This window comes from Brassica napus, chromosome A5, assembly GCF_020379485.1.
Source record: "Brassica napus cultivar Da-Ae chromosome A5, Da-Ae, whole genome shotgun sequence".
NCBI lineage: Eukaryota > Viridiplantae > Streptophyta > Magnoliopsida > Brassicales > Brassicaceae > Brassica > Brassica napus.
Genome location: NC_063438.1, coordinates 28,809,037 through 28,822,808, shown reverse-complemented (window position 1 = coordinate 28,822,808; position 13,772 = coordinate 28,809,037). Strand labels below are relative to the sequence as shown.

Sequence of the window (13,772 nt, the reverse complement as noted above, 5' to 3'; positions counted from 1 at the left end):
TTCAGCCAGATGGTTTCGAGATACTATCCGAGTCTATAATTCTGTCCTTTGCTTTTACCTCCGTTTGAATGAAAATGGATTATAGTGTCGTCCACGCACCTGGTCCTTATACTATACGGATCCAAGGTCAAACCACCACAGAATTGGCTCCCTCATACCACGACAAGGCTGTCTCCCAGAATATCTCCAGCTTTACATATTTGAAACGGCTAACGAACTCAAAACCGCCTAAACGCGATGGGGCAACCTCAGCAGAAGGTAACCTCGATGAGCCAACGTTAGCCCTCCTCATCGAGATGATTGACGAGAACAATTGTCTGGCAAAGATCTTTCGTCGTGCACGAGACCACTACGAAAGCGTTGGTCAGAGTTTACTATTAGGTTAGTCCAAGATAAAGGGAAGGGGAAGGAATATGATCTTCCAACTACAAGCGAGGTGGCAGGTCTTATTGTGGGGGATATAACATCAACAATTGGACAACGAGATATAGTGGTTCAGTTTCAATCTGACACTCTGCAGCAGATACGTGACGATCCCCTCTATATATGAGCCTCCAATACCCTCTTTTGTTTCCGTATGGTGAATACGGGTTTCACCCAGAAATTCCCCTGCATCTTGAGACAGGCACTTCAAGAACAAGGCAATTCGTGACCATCCGTCAATACTACGCTTCTCTAATCCAAACACGTCCTAACCAAGGAATGACGTTGATTAAAGGCGGTCGTCTCCTCCATCAGTTTATTGTGGACGTTTACACAGCGATTGAAGAAGACCGACTGAGGTGGGCGAGAAATAACCAAGAAATCTTGCGGGCTGAGCTCTACAGCAATGTCCTTGATGCTGTAAGTAAAGGTGACACTGATGCTAAAATTATTGGCCAGAGATTTATACTGCCACCAAGTTTCACCGGAGGCCCCCGGTACTTGGTTGAGAAATACCACGATGCTATGGCTATTTGCAGGGAATTCGGCAATCCAGATTTGTTTATCACGATGACGCCAATCCAAACTGGAGCGAGATTAAAGAACATCTTCAGAAATACGGTGGAGATTCTCCTAATGATAGACCGGATATTGAATGTCGGGTTTTTAAGATGAAGCTAGATCAACTGCTCAAGGATTTCAAAGCAGGCACTTTTTTCAAGCCATATAAGGCAGCTCTCCACCGAATAGAGTTTCAAAAAAGAGGTCTCCCTCATGCACATATATTATTGTGGTTAGGAAATTCTACCAGAACACCAAGTGCAGAAGAAGTGGATGAAATAATTTCGGCCGAGCTCCCCACAAAGAGGAAGACCCAGCTGCTTACGACTTAGTCACGAAACACATGATCCACGGTCCATGTGGACACTTCAATCCGAAGTCACCATGTATGGAAAACAATGTGTGCACGAAAAAGTATCCTCGGCCGAATAACGACAACACTTCGATTGACAAATCCGGGTATGTGTTATATCGTCGACGCCGAAACAAAGATCCGGGTACAGTTAAGTCTGGAGCTGTACTAGACAACACTTTCGTCGTGCCTCATAACATTAACCTTCTGAAGAAGTACGAAGCTCATATTAATGTTGAATGGTGTAATCGGACAAGCGCGGTGAAATACTTATTCAAGTACATAACCAAGGGCGTTGACCGAGCAACCGCTGTTATTGAGAAAGGAAATACAGCAACTACATCCGACGCCACAGGATCCGGAGGATCAAAGGAGAAAGTCCTAAGGCAACGCAATGAGATCCAAGACTACATTGAAGCCCGATATTTATCAGCTTGTGAGTCTATGTGGCGGACTTTCGCATTCCACATACACAAAAGAAAGCCGTCAGTTGAAAAGCTTATCATTCACTTGGAAGGCGAACATAATATTACGGTTAAATCAACAGACAACCTCGGTCGGGTAATCCACAAACCGGGTATCGAGAAGACGATGTTCACAGAGTGGATGGTTTTATGCAGAAGGTCAGCGTTTGCCCGAACACTGACATATGTGCAGATTCCTGAATATTTTGTCTGGAACAACAGTGCTAAAGTGTGGACTGAGCGTAAGAGAGGAAAAACAATTGGCCGAGTCGTAGCTGTCCATCCTTCGGCAGGCGATCGATACTACCTGAGGGTCCTCATTAATAAGATTAAGGGTCCTAGAAGTTACGACGAGCTAAAAACATACAACGACGTTAAATACCCGGACTTCAAATCAGTTTGCCAAGCACGAGGCCTTTTGGACGACGATGTTGAATGGCTCGAGAGTATGTCGGAGGGTGCTCGAACGGCCAGCCCATACCAGCTTCGTGATATGTTTGTCACATTCCTAAACAACTGCTTCGTCGCAAGCCCTAAAGGACTATGGGAACACTCATGGAAATCAATGAGCGAGGACATACTTCACAAGAGGCAAAGGATCTTAGGCCACGCGAATCTGGAACTGGACGATAGTACCCTCGAGCAATACACATTGATAGAAGTTGAAAAGCTGATGCGCATGCAAGATCGCTCCTTAAACGATTTTAAGGATATGCCGAAGATCAATCATGTTTTGCTCAAGGAACTGGGGAACAGTTTGTGGAACCAAGAAATGGATTACGATGTTGCGGAGGAAACACTAAGACATGACAATCAATACAAATTGCTCAATGCTGAGCAACTTGCAATCTATGAATCAGTCTTAGACTCGGTTGACAAGAAAGAAGGAAAACTTTTCTTTGTATATGGCGCAGGGGGCACAGGAAAAACATTCCTATACCAGACTATTATATCCAGACTTCGGTCAAGAAAACAAATTGTTCTACCAGTTGCTTCTTCGGGAATAGCCGCATTGCTACTACCAAACGGGAGAACAGCTCACTCTCGCTTCAATATTCCATTGAAGCTCGACGAAGATAAGCTTTGCAACATCAAACCAGGTACAATGCTTGCTGAGTTAATTGAGGAAACAGACCTCATAATTTGGGATGAGGCACCGATGACACACAAACATGCTTTCGAAGCATTAGACAAGTCGTTGAAGGATATTCTGTCTATCAAAAATCCACCCGCAAAGAATCAGCCTTTTGGTGGCAAAACAGTTATGTTAGGTGGTGATTTCAGACAGATCCTACCAGTCATTCCGCAAGGTAGAAGAGCTGATACTGTACTAGCTTCGATAAGCCATTCATATCTATGGAATAGCTGCCACAAGTTCTCTTTGAAAACAAATATGCGAGTCAATCAGGATGAGAAAGAGTTTTCTGAATGGCTTCTCAGAGTCGGGGAAGGTCGTCTAGAAGAAGAACAAGAATATGAGGGGGATGGGTACAATGACCAACTCATAGATATCGATGACTCATTGATTTGTCAGAGTTTTGTTGACCCATTGAAAGAAGTTGTTGATGCTGCATATGGACAAATCAGCAGCCCTATGAATTCCAAGACTTCCTACACCGATAAAGCTATCCTCACACCCCGTAACGAAACCGTTGATGAAATCAATGCTTATACCATCTCACGGACCGACGGGGTATCAAGAGATTACTACAGCTCAGACAGCTTTGAGTTATCAGATACTACATCAGATCAAATGATACACTATACTCCATTGAGTATCTTAACTCATTGGAATTCTCGGGTTTGCCTTCGCACAAACTTACTCTGAAAGTTGGTGCCCCAGTTATGCTTCTCAGAAACATAAATCAGAAAAAAGGATTATGCAACGGTACTCGGATGATCCTAACCCACGTTGGTGAACGCGTTCTGAAGGCCGAAATCATCACTGGATCCCACATTGGAGAAGAGGTCTTAATCCCAAGAATTGTGCTTTTGTATGATGAAACGAAATTACCGTTCACATTACGTCGGCGGCAATTTCCTATCAGATTGTGCTACGCAATGACAATCAACAAAAGCCAAGGCCAAAGCTTAAAAGAGGTCATCTTATACCTGCCTAAGCCAGTCTTTTCTCATGGTCAACTTTACGTGGCCCTCTCCCGTGTCACAAGCAAAGCAGGATTAACGATCATCAAAACTGAAGATCCACACCAGCTGAAAGTGAAGAACATAGTCTACAAAGAAATCTTCAAAGGCCTTCATCCCGAGACAGGTAATTTAAATAATTTATTTTTTACTCCAATCTTTTTCAGAAATCTGATAACATATTATATTCACAGATTAACAACCTCGAAAATATCGACCCAGCGATGATACAAGCCAATAAAGAAGAGACTTACACATGGGTTTACCCCACCTACGCCAGGTACAAAACTTTTAATTTAATAGCAATACCACAATATTCAACTAAACGTTTGCTGACTAACTATTCTTATCCAATTTCAGGTCCTTTCTTTCTCATGACCCTCAAAACAATCGGATCTGCGAAGACTTAATCTGCTTCCTCCATTATCTACTTTACTTACTACTTTTTTGGCTTTTAAACATTTGCTTTTTAGGCTTTTAATCTGCTTTTACTACTTGCTTTTTTGGCTTTTACTTACAAATTTTCAGACATATTATAACACACAATCCTTCCATCCCAAACAAAAATAATTATTACCAACACATTTTTTTGTGTTCAAACAAAGAATACCTACATCTAATATAATATTTTGGTTCAAAATTTTCTTAGAAAATAACCCGGGCGTAGCCCGGGAACTGACCTAGTAAATGTTTAATAATTTGCTATCTTCACGTATGCTTGTTTGGGATCTTCTTCTTAGCCGTACTATGATTGCCGTTCATATCTTATACGTGGATAATATGATATCCGAATTGTGTTTTCTCGTCCGTATATAGATTTACAGATATGATATGATCCATAATATTAAAGATGAAAATGAATATGACTGATTAATCAAAGCATTTATTTTATTTTCCGTTCGAGGGATAGCGAAAAATTTGCCACGTGGCTCTACCATATCCATAGCTTTTTAGCATAAATAGTCGCAATTCTTCTAAACTTTGGAGGCTTGTGAAACTGGTAGGGTTCTCATATTCACTTCCAAAAGCATCTACCTCTTTCTTATTTTCTTTTTCTTTTCATATTCTCATTTTATTCATGCTTTTGAAAAAGAAAAACGGAATCAAATACTTTTTTTCTCTCTATCTCTCATCCTTATTCAGTCCCTCTTCTTCATCATCATCTTATTACTCGCTTTATCAAATAGCAAAACCCTAGATTTGCTGTTCAAGCTCATGACCGTTCAGACTCAGGAACTCAAGTAAGCAAACACATCTCATTTTTCGTGAACGAATATCTATAAATAAATCATTATTTCACCCTAATTTTCTTCAAATAATTTTATTTTATAATTTTATTTCGTGAGTTTCACTGTATTACGATCACTTGTTTACAAAAAAAAAAAATCAGAAACCCTAACGGATAATATGATTTTCTTAGAAATTTTAAATTAAATTGTTTTTAAAGATCTCAACAGTACTAGTATTATGAATACCGGACCTTGGAGAGATGCAAACGACGATGTTTCAGGCGGGACTAGGACAAGACGTAACGGAGAAGTAGAAGAAGATTCAGAAGAAGCTGTCGTCGTAGCCGTAGCCACCAGTGGTAAACCCGTTATTAAGAAGCCACCAACTTCGATTCCTTCTTCTTCGTCGTCGTGGATGAAATCGAAGGATCCAAGGATTGTTAGGGTTTCACGTGCCTTTGGAGGCAAAGACCGTCACAGCAAAGTGTGTACGTTGCGTGGTCTACGTGACAGACGCGTGAGATTATCAGTCCCCACGGCTATCCAGCTTTATGATCTTCAAGAACGTCTCGGCCTTGACCAGCCTAGCAAAGCCGTTGACTGGTTGCTCAATGCAGCCAAAGATGAGATCGATGAGCTTCCTCCCTTGCCCGTCTCGCCGGAAACTTTCAGTCTTTTCAACCATCACCAGGCGTTCTTGAATCTTAGTCAACCACCGGGTCAAGATCCGACCCAACTCGGTTTTAAAATTAATGGATGTGTAGAAGAGTCCAATACTACTACTAGCCGTGAAGAAACCAACAATAATCATATTGGGTCTTATGGAACCTATCAAAACATGGAACAGCATCAACAACAACATACGAGGTTTCAGGCAGATTATCCCCATCATCAACATCAATTTCATAGTATTGTCCCAATTCAATCACAGCTCTTGGTATGTCCAGTGACGACATCATCAACAACAACTACTATACAATCTTTGTTTCCCTCATCATCATCAGCTGGTTCGAGGACTATGGAGACAACAGATCCAAGGCAAATGGTAAGCCACTTTCAAATGCCATTAATGGGTAGTTCTTCATCTTCCCAAAACATTTCGACCCTCTACTCCTTGTTGCATGGTTATAGTAACCCGATGCCGTCGGTCCAGTTCGACCGGAAGTAGAAAAACTGAAGGAGTAAGAATCCGATGTGAAATTAGATTATGGAAACAATTACTGTTTGATGTGCTCACAAGTGAAGAGACACAAACAAAAATAATATGGTAGTTAATGGTGTACCTTTTTCCTAATATATTTCTATATACGACTCAACGTTTTTTTTCAACAGATAACATATTAAATCAACAGATAATTGATTATTTGATTTACTAATATGCATACCTGTGTTTAGAAATTTCTCATCTACGTGTATCTTCTTCATAGGATCTGAGTACACACAAAACATAAAACATTAAATATTAATTTATTTAGTTTTTATTTGTTGTATAACTCTATAAGTATATGGAATGTAATACATTTTTTGAAACTAACAAGCTAAATAAATTTAGATTCATGGAGAGACTGCACAATAATGTGAATGTTTGTAATATTTTCTATAGTCTATTGACTCAGCTGGTAAAGAATGTATCGCATATGAGATTATGTTTCCTATTTGATGCACAATGTAATCGAACATTATTATAGTGTGTTATGTGATAAAATGCTTGACTCAGGGGATCAAACAGAAATTCTTTGTGAACGGATTTGAGCACACAATTAAGTGTCCCATTAGTTAGCATAGTAGGCCACATTTAGACTGACGGTGTTGTTAGTTAATAATTGCGTTAAGAAGTTGAGATCACGCTCAGTCAATGCTCTCGTCGGATTTGTATGCTATAACCCAAATGCACTTAATAGGCTAAAGTCTTTTTGTTTGTGGAACAATAGGCTAAAGTAAAGATACTATGTACGTATGACACAACAGAAAAAAGCTTGTAAACATTAGATTATTCTTCTGTTAATTAAAGTTTATTTATATTTAAAGGGCCAGGTAAGACGAAGGAGTAAGAGGAAATAATTAACTAGGGGTAACAAAAAAGTTTGCAGACAAAAGCATGTAAATATGTGTACAATCTTTGATATTTGAATAGAGTAAAAAGGCTACCGATCCAATGCTCTGTGACACTGTCATATCTCAATCATACTTTCTGCAAAAAGCTTCCATGTCGCTCTAGCCATCATGCAGCGTCTATAGTACACAGATATACGTGTGAAAATTTCTAAAACGAGTATAAAATATATTTTATATATGCTGTGTAGAAGTAGAGATTGTTATCATCATAGTGAAGTCTAAAACATTTTAACTTTCACTCGGAAACTAGCAAGAATAGTTGACAAGAAAAAACTAGCAAGAATGAAAGCAGTTTTAAGGGCCACCCTATAAGTTATTCATTTTTCTTTTACATTAGTTATTGGGCTACTCTATAAGGGCCCATTGTATTGAGGTTTTGTTCGAGAGCTAGAAAGCCCAAGTAAACTATAGGAAATTGTAATTATGGATTGTATGTGGCAAGTATATTATCGTTTCTGCCTTTCTGGCAATAATTGTATACATAACACTATAGAACCACAATAGTTATTACATCATCGCTGTAACCATTAAAATAATTCGGTTAGTAATTTAACTTCCTCAAGAGAAAAAAAAAAGCTTGCGTCTATAAAACCCGGTTGGTCTATAAGTTGACGAAATCTCAAATCTCCTCCTACACTCCCTCTACTTCTCTCTGGATCGTGAAGAGCGTTTTACACTTCGAACTTATTCTAAATCGCGTTCGAATCCTTAAATTCTGCGCGTTCCTCTCTCAATTTCACTTCTTCACTAGAGTTTTCCCTCACTGGGCTCGCCGCCGGTAGCTGCCGAAGTTAGTCGGTTCCTCTTCGCCGGTGAATTTGGACGTTTACGATGGAGAAAGTTTCTTCTCCGGTAAGAATTCTACTTCCTTTAATCGGATTGGTTTACTCTTCTCGTAGTTTGGCTTGTTGAGCTCAATTGGACCCGATTAAGTTTCTAGGGTTTCGCAGAAAATTGGATTCAATTTTCACTAAAGGAATCTTCTTTTATCGTTTGTTAGGTGCCAAAGTAACGAACTTTCGGTTTGTGTGTTTCCGAGAGGGATGCGTGTTGCCTTGGTTTATCGTCCCAAAAATGGTTCCATTGGGTGAAGCTGTAAAAGAGTTTGAATATGAGCAATGGAGTTGGAGAAGGTGGAAGAACTCAGAGCAGAGAATCACAGGGCAAGAGAAAGCTTTTCAAGGCAGTGATTTCGCCTACGCCATTGCAAGAATGGCTGTGGCTCAGATTTGCGAGAGTGTTGAGGTTAATGTCTATCAGGAATCACAGACAACACGCGAGGGCCTTAGGTTTAGCTCTTTTCAAGAATCTGCTCTTGATAAGCTAACCGGTGTAGCGGTTCAGTATGTTCAGAGCGTTGGGAAGACTGCTAAGCTGTATGCTAACGTGGCAGGTAGAGTAGAGGGTAATTCTCTGGATGTTGTTCAGGCGTTAGAGGATTTGGGGTCTGGTGTGGGTTTGGTGGTGTTTCGGACACTGATCGTTGTCTTGCTGGTTCCAGTGTAGTCAAGGATGTTATTCGTTATACAGGAGAAGCGGAGGAGATGCCGTTTGTTTATGCTCTCCCTCGTTTCCCAATTAGTAAAGAGAAAAGAGTTGCTCCTAGTTTCTATGAGGTTGGAGTAGAACCTCCAGATGAACACATCCCGGTTTGGCTTCCTGCATTTCCCGGAACCAAATCGTGTCATATATCAGAGGAAGCTAATGCAGGCGCAATCGAAGTAGAAGTTGGGAGTAAAGAAAATGGGCCATCGTTACCGAGTATACAACATTCTTTCAATGGTGGTGGGTTAGAAGTACTCAAGTCTCCAAATGATGTTAGAAAATCAACAGAAGGAGAAGAAGAAGTGGAAGGTAATCCATTTCTTACCGCACCTCTTCGATTCGTGGAGAAGGAAGTGTCACCTGTGTTCGGCCCTGTGGAGCTTAGCATCAACCACGTCCCTGATAAGAATATGAGCAACAACCATCGCATCCCAGTTCTTGAGGCATCTACTCCGTCAGATGATATCAACAAGGAGAACGGGTTTGCTGAATCCGAGGATGGAGAGAAGAAAGATGGTGCAAGACCTCAACAAACTTTGTTACGTTTCAAGGTTGGAACTCTGAAGAGACCTTCGTGTTTGGCGATAAAGAGGAGCGTCCAGGAACAGGGGTGGTTTCAAGAAGGTGGAGACAAGAGGGAGAAAAAGTTAGGAACCGAAAGGATTGATTTGGGAACTGTCGTCTCAGATGTTAAATAGGTATCATCGTCAATTTAGTACATGTAGACAGAATAGCTTTGCCTGTTGAGTTTAGTGATCGTTTGCAGTTGGATACATTACCTTTTAGGGTAAGAATTTGTACTAATTTGATATGATGGAGAAATAAAAGATTGCTTAGCCTTTAACTCCATTTCCTAATGAAAATTGTTCTGATTGACCAACTATGCTCTTAGCATTTTTTACTTTATTAATTAGACCTGTATATATATGCTTGTTACACAATCAAGTAGGAAGAGAAGAAACAAGGCTGAAAACCCAGAAACCATGTACAATTCTAAGTGATACCCATTAAATTAACAGAAGCAAACTTCACTAACCAAGTCTCTGAAAATCATCCTCTCAATATCTAACACTATCCCTGGATTCTCACCTTCAAACTCCTTCAAATTCATGCCTTGACATTGCAGTTCCTCCCATATGATATCTTCCTCGTCATCCTCCAAGATACACTTTGATTTGTTCTCTTGTAACCTATCAATCTCCGAACACAGTGTCTGCAGAAGTCCCTCCGCTTCTAATTTTTTCTCCATTGTTGTAACTGGATTTGCAGAACCTTTGAACCTCTGAGCTAGAATTTCATTAACGGTATCGAAGATGAGTTTTCTCCTGATTTTCTCAGTCAGATTTGTTTGCTGTTGTCTGAATTCCCTGCCTCGGTGTTTGGTATTATATATTGGAGTCATATTGCTGGCCTTGTTCTGTTCCAGGAAGAAGAACAGTCCAGGGTTGATAGGGAGACGTGCTTGGTTCAGCTGGATGCTTATCTTGCTGTATTCAAGATCTTTCAGAAGCCCTGATGCCAACAGTATCTCCGAGATGTACTTGTGGTCGCCGCTTTTGAAGTTTGCATCTTCATCAGGGAAGCATTCGAGGAGATCAGAGTCTGTCTGCGTTGGACCCTTATTCTCAGGCAATAGTATGGATCTGCAGACGCCGTTAGGCTTATTTATCCACATAGATTCTTCAGAACGTAGAGCAACGTCCTCTGGCAAGAGAAACAATAAAAGATGAGACTTCACTCAAACCAAAACCTTGTGAATCCTTGCAAGTGCCTTACCTTTGAAACTAAGGGATATCTTCCTCACAGGGGACGGTGAATCCTCTTCGTCGAAGCCTGCATCAAGAACTGAAACAGGGCTCGGTTGTTCAACAGTAACTTTCAGAGGTTTAAGAGATGGCCTGTCTTGTTTGGTTCCAAAGTCTGGATTCTGCATTAGTAAAAAGAAGAGACTCAGCTAATGAACTAACTGAGAAGGGAGAAATAGATCTGTTTCATACCTCTGCGAAGTCACAGTTTCTCTCCACCCGGTGTTTGCTTGTAACCTCGATGTCACCATTCGATCCCAAGCTTATGTTGCTACCAGATCTTAAACTTCTCAAGTCACTGCTCGCATCGCTTAATCGGTCATCAGGTTGCTGAAGACTACTACGAGGTTTTATCCCTTGTTTTCTTCTCGGTGAGACTGACTCTCTTTGCTGTCTACTACCTAGCTGCCTTTGGATCTTGCCTGGCTCTGATTTTGGAGTAGTTGGTCGCGACTGCCTCTCAAACCCGAGCTTTTTGGGCTGCATTCTTGGGCTAACGCTTTGCTGTTGGCTCTTACCTGACTTAGCCACCAAAGTTTGCCTCGACCTTATTGGTTTTGGGCTAGTGCTCTTGGTCGAATCAATGTTCTGCTTCCCCGAGGTGACTTTTGAGGTTTTCTGGTGTTGCCAACATTGACATTTGGCAAGGCGGCCTTCTGTTGCAGCGAGGAAGTGGAAACTGGAGTCGCTGGTTTCATTACCACGATCGATGTAGATTTAGAGTTCATAGCTGGACTTGTTGCAGCTGGAACTGGCTGGTGAGTTCTCTGCGTCTTTTCCATAGCCTCAAGTATTTGCTTAAGAGCTCTGAGATCTTTTCCCGCCTTGTTGAACTCCAGCTGCGTAAGCCTCTTCTGAATCTCTCCATAAACCGTCGGTGCAGCGTCTCCTGCTTTCATTTGCTTCCACGGAGCTGGTTCCATTGGAAACTTAGAAGAAGCAGGTAGTATCTTCTTGATGGAACCAACGCTTCTAGATCTCTGTAGAGCTGTTGGTTGTGGCCTTGGGGAGTCGCAAAACAGGTTCTCTTTTCTCTGCTCGGTTTCAAAATTGTCCGCAATGACTTCAAGCCCCATCAGTTTGGCAACAACACTCGAACTCGATCTCCTGTGACTCACTGGAGGACTTGATCTACTATCCAAAGACAACCTAGGTGTCTCTTTCAACTTCGAGTCCGTCTTGTATCCGTTGTCTCTCATCTCCCTCTCGTCGTAAGACAGCCTATGGCTTTCCTTAAACTTCAAAGCCCTTCCACTACCTTCATTCCACTCATTTGAACTAGTTCTAGCTGAATTGGGCTGCTGCTGCTGAGTGAAGGCTGCTGTTTCTTCACTTCTGGTTCTCATTTCTCTATTAATAGAGCCTTTCACAAGCTCCTTCAGATCAAATGGCATCATAGGCCTAGCATTGGGCTGTTCTCTGATCTGCTTCTCTCCAGGCTGGTCGAATTGAGAAGCCGTGGTACTGACTTCTGTAGACGAGAAGCTCGAGGAGCGTGGAGAAGACGAAAAGGAAGGCCGTGAAGAGGATTCGGAAGATACTCTATGCTTTTCTTTCACTGCAGACTTCTTCTTCTTCTTGGTACTCTTTCCCTGCAATTTCTGTTTTTTTATTAGTCTTTCTTTTTCAGAATTCTCATTTCTTAGAGATGAATGAACAAATTGGTTTAGATTCTTACCGTTTCTTCACTTTCCATATTAATTTCACCGACAATCTCCTTCTTTTTCTCCTGCAAAATGAGCCACTTCTTAACTCGTAGTTTTTGGTTGTAGTGAAACTACTCTGTTTATTCTTTGTGGTCCTAAACACTAGACTGAGATTTAGAAAGAGAGAGAATTTAAGTTACCTGGAGGCAGAGACTTTTCCACATCGCTTGAGACTGGTCTCGCCGGATATTGTTGCCGGTGAAACACTTGAAAGATCCCATACATGCATCCAAACTGTTTATTCAGATTTGGGTTCTCATCTGACAAGTTATACTGAAGTTTTGCAGACATATCTTCTTCCTCTTCTTAACTCCTTATCTCAAAAGAAATAACTAAGTAAACGAACTTTCATAAACTCTGTTGTTGCAGTTACCAATTTCTTCGTCTTCTTCCTCTGTTCTGGATTTAGCGTTTCTTTTTGTGTGTGTTTCAGATGGAGAAGAAACGAAGAAATGGACAGGAAGAAGCCAGCATTAAGGAGCTTCTTGTGAAGTTATGACCAGACAACAGATTAGGCTCTTTGGTGTTTTGCTTTGGAGGCTACCTTGAAGAAGAAAGAAGAGAAGTGGAAAAAAAGGTTTTTGTTTTAGTTCTTTGATAAAGAGGTTTGTTTCTTTAAAGGCAAAAGATACAACTGTCGCCGGAAAGCTTTGAAGCATATATAATGTAAGAATGTACATGTGTTAACATGTAAGGTTATATACATGTAACAAATTTTGTATTTATCATATATTCTTTCAATTATGTCAGAGCTCTGAAAAATTCTGCTTGGCAAATAATTAGGAATCTGGTTCCCCTCTTTACGATGAAAGTTCTGCACATGAGAGCACAAGACTAACTTATTATACCAAAGTTAAATGCTTATTGATTTCGTTTATCTTAATTTGTTGGTGTAAAATAGTAAATTGATGAATAATTTACTACTGCTAATAATAATAATAATCCAATACTATAAAAATCATATTTTTGAAAGTTATCTCAGCAGTCATTTGAGTTTCTTTTATCGATTAGCAGTTGATAATTCACTGTTATGTTATGTATAATTAAAAGCATAATTAAGAAACAATTTGGTTATAACATAAAAATTGATAGAGGGGGTATTTTAACTTTAAACTAGATTTTGACCCGCCCTTAAAAGGGCGGGTATATTTTTTGTTTTATTTTATTGTAAAATATTAATTTTCTGTCTCATATTTTTCTTTGTAATGATATTTGTATTTTTCTGTAATCATATGTGTTAAATTTTTAATTACTATTAGTAAGAGGTTTTGATAATTTGATTGAATTTGTGATGTTGGATACTCTACATGTGCTATCGTTAAAATTATATGGTTTTCATTTTTTTTATTTCATGTATAATTATAATAATGTTATAATTATACATAATAATTTGCCATGACGTTAAATATGAATTTTGTAAATTTTGA

At 40.1% G+C, this 13,772-nt stretch overlaps 1 protein-coding gene, 1 long non-coding RNA gene and 3 pseudogenes across 3 annotated transcripts; 4 read left to right on the top strand and 1 right to left on the bottom strand.

The window, feature by feature from the left end:
- Positions 1-1,312: 1,312 nt before the first annotated feature.
- Positions 1,313-4,331, top strand: LOC125609189 (annotated as a pseudogene).
- Positions 4,332-4,924: 593 nt separating this feature from the next.
- On the top strand, positions 4,925-6,737 carry LOC125609188 (transcription factor TCP13-like). 2 transcript variants are annotated; one of them, XM_048780291.1, is made up of 2 exons: positions 4,925-5,186; positions 5,403-6,737. In XM_048780291.1, exons 1-2 carry the CDS (start codon positions 5,161-5,163, stop codon positions 6,340-6,342), a joined length of 966 nt encoding a protein of 321 aa, XP_048636248.1. In that variant the 5' UTR covers positions 4,925-5,160; the 3' UTR covers positions 6,343-6,737. The 2 variants fall into 2 exon arrangements, with proteins under 2 accessions (XP_048636248.1, XP_048636249.1); XM_048780292.1 differs by having other exon boundaries at positions 4,926-5,186; positions 5,393-6,737.
- Positions 6,738-8,010: 1,273 nt separating this feature from the next.
- LOC125609186 lies at positions 8,011-9,673 on the top strand (annotated as a pseudogene).
- A 33-nt stretch (positions 9,674-9,706) lies between these two features.
- Positions 9,707-12,783, bottom strand: LOC125575204 (annotated as a pseudogene).
- On the top strand, positions 11,999-13,107 carry LOC125609187. The gene is made up of 2 exons (XR_007339611.1): positions 11,999-12,220; positions 12,779-13,107. It is a non-coding gene; the product is annotated as an uncharacterized LOC125609187 (long non-coding RNA).
- Positions 13,108-13,772: the final 665 nt, after the last annotated feature.